Source organism: Pyxicephalus adspersus, chromosome 6, assembly GCF_032062135.1.
Source record: "Pyxicephalus adspersus chromosome 6, UCB_Pads_2.0, whole genome shotgun sequence".
In the NCBI taxonomy this organism is placed as follows: domain Eukaryota; kingdom Metazoa; phylum Chordata; class Amphibia; order Anura; family Pyxicephalidae; genus Pyxicephalus; species Pyxicephalus adspersus.
Genome location: NC_092863.1, coordinates 31,917,683 through 31,925,319, shown reverse-complemented (window position 1 = coordinate 31,925,319; position 7,637 = coordinate 31,917,683). Strand labels below are relative to the sequence as shown.

The 7,637-nt window shown below is 42.0% G+C and overlaps 1 protein-coding gene across 1 annotated transcript in view; it reads right to left on the bottom strand.

The window, feature by feature from the left end:
• Positions 1-6,670: 6,670 nt before the first annotated feature.
• Positions 6,671-7,637, bottom strand: part of SLC7A7 (solute carrier family 7 member 7) — a 13,949-nt gene continuing 12,982 nt past the window's right edge. The window contains exons 8-9 of the mRNA XM_072415131.1: positions 7,309-7,492; positions 6,671-7,218 (exon numbers count right to left, since the gene is read on the bottom strand). Coding sequence (XP_072271232.1) covers positions 7,136-7,218; positions 7,309-7,492 — 267 coding nt within the window. The 3' untranslated portion in view covers positions 6,671-7,135. The remainder of the gene's footprint in view (positions 7,219-7,308; positions 7,493-7,637) is intronic.

Here is a 7,637-nt window from a genome sequence, read left to right as displayed (position 1 = left end):
TCTGGACATACTGCATATTCAAAATCTGGAACTAAATATGTAGACTGATAATTCAGCAATTCTAACAAGTATCAGAGGAGTCACTTGAAGGAATGTTATTCTGGCAAAGATTGCTTAGTCTTGGGCAACCTCATATCACAAGACAACTGCACATATAAGCACTATTCCAAAATATTTTAAAACCTCTTGCTGCAATAATCGGTCTACCAAAATCCCCCACAGATTCACTTCTCTGCACTCTTTTCTGAAGTAAATGGCAACCAGCTTCTTTCAGAGACAGCTAGTCAGAGGTAAAAGCCTGGATAAACACATTTACCAGACCAAAGCCAGGTATAAAAGGGACAGAGCTGGTTTGTAGTAAAAAGTTAGGCTTAGGTACATCCCGGTAGCAATCATTTGGAAGGTCAAATGTCACAAATTTCAGAATCAGGTATTATTCCAGAAAACAAAACCTTACAGCAGTTCCACTAACCTTAATGAGGGCATTGTGGACATATTCAGGTGCTTTTTTCTACAAGTGTAGGTCATCCAGCTCAAAGGACAGTTCGGTAGGGTCATGAGAGAGCGGATTCATCAGAAAGTTTGTGTGCCTTATTCATATAGTGGGCAACACAGTGCCACCAGTGCCTAACACTGAGAAGGCATCTAAAACTTGTTTTGAGAGTACACCAAGAACCCGTGTATACTGTGACATGGCAAAAGGAGTCATCTTTGAGGGACGGTATATTTCTCCACGGATTCTCTCCTGTGGGGGAGATTACCCAGCAACATGTCTGCTGGGATTCCAGACCTGGGTTTATTTGGGGATTATTTACACCTTGACCAATGACATACCCCAGGGGTCTGGCTTCTATGCCTGTACAACATTTCTTACGCTTGGCAGTCAGTCCCGCTTTCCTAAGTGGGTCTAAGACTGCCTATACCAGAGGCAGGTGGGTTTCCCAGTCAGGGCTGTGAATGAATATATCATCCAGATACGTGGCCGCGTACTGGGGATGAGGTCTCAAAGTCTTGTCCATCATTCTCTGGAAGGAGGCAGGAGCACCATGCAAGCCAAACGGCAATGTACTGAAATGACCCCTCTGGGGTAGAAAAAGCTCTTTTCTTTGGCACAGTCAGTCGGGTATTTGCCGATAGCCTTTTGTCAGGTCTAACTGTTAAGTTTCCTAAAGTCATTACAAAGTCTGATTCCTCCATCTGGCTTTAGGATTAGCACAATTGGGCTCGACCAGGCACTATGGGATTCCTCTATTACTCCCAATTGTAGGATGTTTTTAATCTCCTCGGCCACTGCTTTACGTCTGGCTTCTGGGATATGATATGTCTTTTGATTTACCCAAACCCCGGTTTCAGTAAGAATTTTTACAAGAAAATCTTTTGCCTCTTTTTTTGTGACAATGATAAGGTTTCTGTAACTTTTTCCATGGGTACTAAGGGACCTGAAACGCTTTTTGGGCATGTTTACCAACGTTTCCCCATCCTTCCAAGGCTTCATTAAGTTAATGTGATAGATCTGCTCTGGTTTCCTTTTCCCTGGTTGAGGGATTTTATAATTCACCCCCTCCATTTTTTCTATAACTTCAAAAGGCCCCTGCCATTTAGCAAAAAAAAAAAAAAAAACTTGCTTTCCACAGTGGGTACTAAAAGTAGTACCCTGTCTCTTGGGTTAAGGTGGCGAACTTTGGCCCCTCTGTCATAAACGCGCTTCTGGGCCTCCTGGGCTTGCGCCATATGTTCTTTTACAAGGGGCATAAGAGCAGCGATTTTGTCTTGCATTAAACAGATGTGTTCTATAACACGTGGTCTGACCCTCCCAGATTTATTTCGCTATATGTATTAGGCCGTGGGGGTGTCTGCCATACAGCAACCCAAAAGGCGAATAACCCGTGGATGACTGAGGAACTTCTCCTATAGCAAACATCAGGTATAATATTACCATTATATGCCCATGGACAAGCTCCAATACTGTCCTTTTATAAGGCTTAGGAACAACTAATTGCTCAATTACATCATCACCTTGTTTCACTACTTGATACAGCAAGTCCTTGGTGCAATGTAAGGGTAGGACAGTCTCATATCATCATCATCATCATCATCATCAACATCAACAGGTTTGCCATCAATTACCTTTATATTTTCCTGCGCTCTTTTCAGTGTGGGATCTCTCAGTTGCTCAGAAAGAAAATAATCTCTTTTCACTTCCAAATCAGGCATATAATCATGTGCATCTGCAGCATCAGAACTAGGCAATGCTTTGTGAACACTGTCCGTGACCTCAGCATCTGACCCCGTCTCCTCTTTACAGCCATTACAGAGAAAGGGAAGGATATATCGCCTTCATTGGTCACACCTACAGTTTCTCCTTCTGGATTACTGTCAATTAGGACAGGACTGATTCCCACACTCCGGACTCCCGTTTTCCCACAACTTCCAAAAGTATGGAAAATCCCTCCCCACTATGGCATCATGAAACAATGTGGGAACAACACCTACCATATATGTGACCAAGCCCCAAGGGGTAGCAAGTTCAACCACAGCAGTTTGGTAGCCACAGGTATCCCCATGTACACAAATGACCCCTTAGGTTGGTATTTGGAGGGACACACAAACTCAGCTTTTACCGGAGTTTCAACGCTTCCTGAATCCAGCAAAGCAGTGACAGGTTTTTCATCAACTAACATAACACATTTGTTTCTCAAGACTGCTTTGGCTAGCTGCAGTACACACCCCCTGGGCAAACAAAGACATACGTTTTTTCAGAAAAATCACATAGCATTGGCTCATTGGTTATTGAACAATTAGCAGCAATATGTCCTAACCCTTGGCGACAAAAACATTTTACATTTTCTCGAATCAGTCCTCTCAAAGGCCACTTGGACCTTACTGCACTCCTTGGCCCCTCCCTAGGTCTTGTGTCTACAGTCTCTTCACAGTCTGAAACATTGGTCTTATTACTTTTCCCAGGAACAGTCTTACCAGGGGTTCCTGGAGATCTCTCTTGATGGGAGACATTCCGCTATGGCGGCCCTCAGCTGCACTATACCGCTCCACCAATTTGGGCTCTCCCTGGGTTACCCATCTCCTCTGAGTGGCCGGCAGTGCTTGTAGATAACGATCCATAAAGACCCGCTCGATTATCTCTGGAGCTGATAAAGCACTCTAGTTGTAGCCAGGTGTATAAGATCATATATTTGTGAACGGGGCTGTTCTCCTGGCTTGTTCACCCAGTAATGCACTCGCTGAGCTCAGACCACTAGTGTTACTCCCAAACGTGCAAGGATCTCCGCTTTAAGTCTTTCATAGTCCAGGGCAGCCTCAGGTTCCAAATCAAAAAAGGCCTTTTGGGGTTCGCCAGTCAAAAATGGCGCAAATAATCTGGCCCACTGATCTTTAGGCCAACCGCAATCCTCTCAAAAGTAGCAAGGTAAGCCTCCACATCGTCAGCCACTGTCATTTTCTGCAAAACGTGACTTGCACCGATAGTCTTACTGACAGTTTGTACTGGTACGGCGGAATCTTCACTTAACTTTGCCAGGCGTAAAGCTACCTTTTTAAGGACACTGCTATTCAATTGCTAGGCCTCTGATATTGCAACAATCTGGGCAGACAACAGCTTCATCATTTCACTCTGTTGGCGATTGGTGTTTTGTTGCACTGCTGGGCAGCAGAGGCCTGAATCAATGCTTTCATCCCATACTCCATTTTACAGTCCACTTAGAGGGATACCTGAATGTACCATATGTGGTATACCACCTTTGTGAGATCACCTTTTCTGGGGTAAAGGATGAAGCACACTGGAGACCTTAGATAAGGTTGAAACAGACCAGCAGTCAGTTTTTTTAAAAGGTTGCATAAGATAAAACAAAACAAAATAAATTCTAGCCAGTCAGGCACTAACTAAACAGCAGGCAGATTCTTCTCTACCAGTTGGTGGTTAACCCAGCCAACTCAACACAAACCTTCCAGCAACCTTTACTCACATGTAGTACAACAATGGCTCTCACAGGCAGCCTCCTTCCTCTCCTTCCCTTTTTACCTGCTGCTCACAGGTGTGCAGTGATTAACGCCCAGACAAACCCAAACTCTGCTCTGGATCAGAACACTTCTGAGTGACATGCAAAACCCAGGTCTGGAATGCCAGAAGACATATTGCTGGGTAATCTCCCCCATAGGAGAAAAACCTTGGAGAAATATACCTTCCCTCAAAGATGACACCTTTTTCCATGTCACAATACCTAAATGTATAGCACAAAGCTGGGCTGTGCTTAAAGGAGATTACTTCAAAAAAGTCACCAGGTGCTTCAGGGCATTTACATTACCCAGGCCCAGCACAAGTCCCAGCAAAGATCTCTCTGCCTTCTTATATTTTCTTGCCTACTCTTTTTACTCACTCTCACTTGCACTTCTAATTAGGTGTTTATACCTCCACTTTTTCCCAACTTCAATACTACACTTGATCTTGTACCCTGCTGCCTGCACATTGATGATCTTGTCTTGTGTATTAACCCTACCTGTGCCTGAAACCTGCAGTTCTTTGTTGTGCTGCTAGATAAGTACCTGAATAATGCCTTCAAGCATTTCCAAGTACCAGTCCAGACCTGGTCTAATTCTTTGTATAACACGGAGTTGTTGGAGAGGGCCTCCCTTTTTTATTTTGGCTTTTGCAGGTGCACTAGCATGCCCCCCCTTCCCATTGCTACCCCCATCAATTCATAAAGATGATTGTCAATATGGGTTTAGACAACTTGGGTCATGTGAGAGTTGAATGCATGTGTTTTATGTACCATATGTACTTTGTACTGGTTTGTTTAATACTGTTACTTCGTGCCACAATTCTGGTGTAGCTATCATTTTTAAAGCACATTCAAATGAAAGCCTATAACTTTGAATCATCTCACAATACAATACAAATACTATAAATCATTTTGATCACTTTCTACTGTCACACAACTGAAGTTATTTTTGTGTACAAACCATATTTTTTACCATTTTTTTAATTTATGGGTGCTCATATGTTCTCATTGTGTAGTGATTATATTTTTGGTTGATAAAAGTTTAAACACTATTGAGCTAAATTATTTGAATCTACTAAAATAGATGAGGATTTATCTTTTATTAATCTCAAAACATTAAATGGGTAATGTGAGATACCAATACTGGCATATCCATATATTTTTAGTCTTATTAAATAAACCAGCGGATTTACGTTTAGATAGATGTCTATAGAGGCAGCTAGCTCAGCAAAGGAAAATGTATGGAGAAGAAAATGTTGACTGTAACTATTTCCATTAATTATGTGGGGACTAGCAACATAATTTACAGCAATGGGCAATTGTTCATTTGTAACTCAAAATTCATGCTCCACTCACTGCTGGGGAAAAATGTTTTAATTTCCTGTATGACAGTCATGTGAACAGGAAGTTGTGGGATATCTCTCTAACAGAGGGAGAGGGGGGAACCTCTTTACAGGTTATCTGTGTCAGCCGCCACCTCCTGCAGCTTACATACTTACCTAGTACTACTCTGTCACTCAGCACAATCCCTGGGAGCCTGCCACTCTGCTACATTGAAAGTGTCTGACCTGCATTTTCTCTACTCTGCAGCCCATGCAGAATGCCAATGCCTGTGAAAAGTGCACTTGAACATGAGTACATTCGATTTGCAATCAAAGTGTTTACTAGTTTTCATGGTGTGCATTTGCTCCTAATTTTTTGTTGCCAATCTTGAAATTGTTAGTCTATTCCCTATTTGCTACCTGGACTAACAACAAGCTACTCTGGATTAACCATCTGACTGGCTTACCTCTCTTGTGCGACCACCAGTACTCCACCCCCCCCACCCATGAACTCTCTTACTCCCTTGGATTATCCTCTCTGATATCTTCTTTCCATATATGATCCATGGCCTTGTCTCCTGGAGTTATCTTTCCAAATTCTGGCATCATCTCAGGCCCTTTGTCCCGAGGGTAACAGGGCTGGTATGGCAAAGGTAGCCTTCCAAGTAAGAGCTATGAAAATAGACTGGGGTGGTAATGCCAGGGCAAAGCACTGGGAAACCACCAGGGACCTTAAGGGGAAAGTGTTTGATTATTTACCAGCTTCTAACTTTAGTATAACATGGAGAAGAGTGTTTCCTCGAGTGTTTCCCAAGGAAAATGTCACAGGGGAAATTATGGAGAAAGAACTGACAACTTACCTAATCAGCATCACTCTCTCACTGGCCGAATCACTATAGAACCTTGCTTGATTGACAAGGCACTTATTTCCAGACTTCCATAAAACTTTAGAGGTGTAAAATTTGGGACAGATAGTGGCTTACAGTGTTTTTTTCTGCACACCATTACAAGGTGGTTGAATTACAAAATAATCTTACTGCTGAAAGATTTCCTATGGTCTAGTATACCATAACCTGTCTGCACACTGGAATCACTCACTAATAAAACAATAATGATTGTATATGTTTATTATGACCAATTTAATATTGTATTTGGTCAGACAGCCTCCCCTAACTTTATTTTTAGCTTTAATTTTTGTATTCAAAGTAAACATGCCATGAAGAAAAATACAATTGTTGTCCTGCTTCTGAAAATGTTAGCTGACTAGCAGTTATGCTGACATGCCAAAGTATGTTTTTGCATCTAATGTATGTCTTTGTACACAACACCACTACATTGTTTTTTGGTTGTCTTGAGTTTTATTGCAATTGTATCAGTGCTGTACAGAGACAGAAAACTCCTGTTATATTTTTCCAGACAGTGCTAATTTGCTCAGTCATGTAAGGCACCCCAAGGTCATGGAAGTCTTTAGTCTTCTGATTGGCATGAAAAGGATAGCTGTACTTTCACAGATTTAAACCCCTCTGTGCAAGGGCCAGCATTGCATCACAACCCTTAACCACTGCCTCGCAAGTAACTATGGATTAACATCCCAAGTCAAAGAAGGGCAATTGTAGATTTGAGACCATTAATAACACTTCCCCTGCCAGAGAGAATGATTAAACCAGCTTCCAGTCAGAGCACTGCCCTGCAGCCACCCTGCGATGAAGCCGTAAAAAATCTGTCCATTCAGTGTAAGAAATAAATTATGAGATGATAAGGTTTAGGAAGGTCAACACAGATTCAGGTAGTGACTGAGTCTTATTTAGATTTTTCTTCTTCTTCTAAATCCATCTCAGTGATGACAGAGAAGCACAAAATCTGAGTATAGCGAGTGACAGCGGCTACAGGAGACAAAAGAGAAACAGACAATAAGTGCACTGAGCTGTATTTTACGTTCTTTGGTAATGTTATGCAATAAATGATGCTCATACCTGCTAAACGTCTTAAGCAGTTTGGTTTCTTCTGTTCAGGAACCCGTACAATAAGGAAATATACTGGAACTCCAGAGAGAGCTATGGCTATTCCAATCAGAGAGTTTATCAGGTCACTATACAGCGGCACAGCCACCAGGAATACAGTGCAAAGACAAAATATCACTGGAAATACCAGACTGAGCTGAAAGTAAAAAAAAATGAAATTTGTAGACTGGTCCTCATATTATTTTACATCACCTCTGACCTCTAATAACTGATGGTTATTATCTTACAAATATTAATTTTATATATGCCCCAGCTTATTCAACACCCCCACCCTTCCTTCT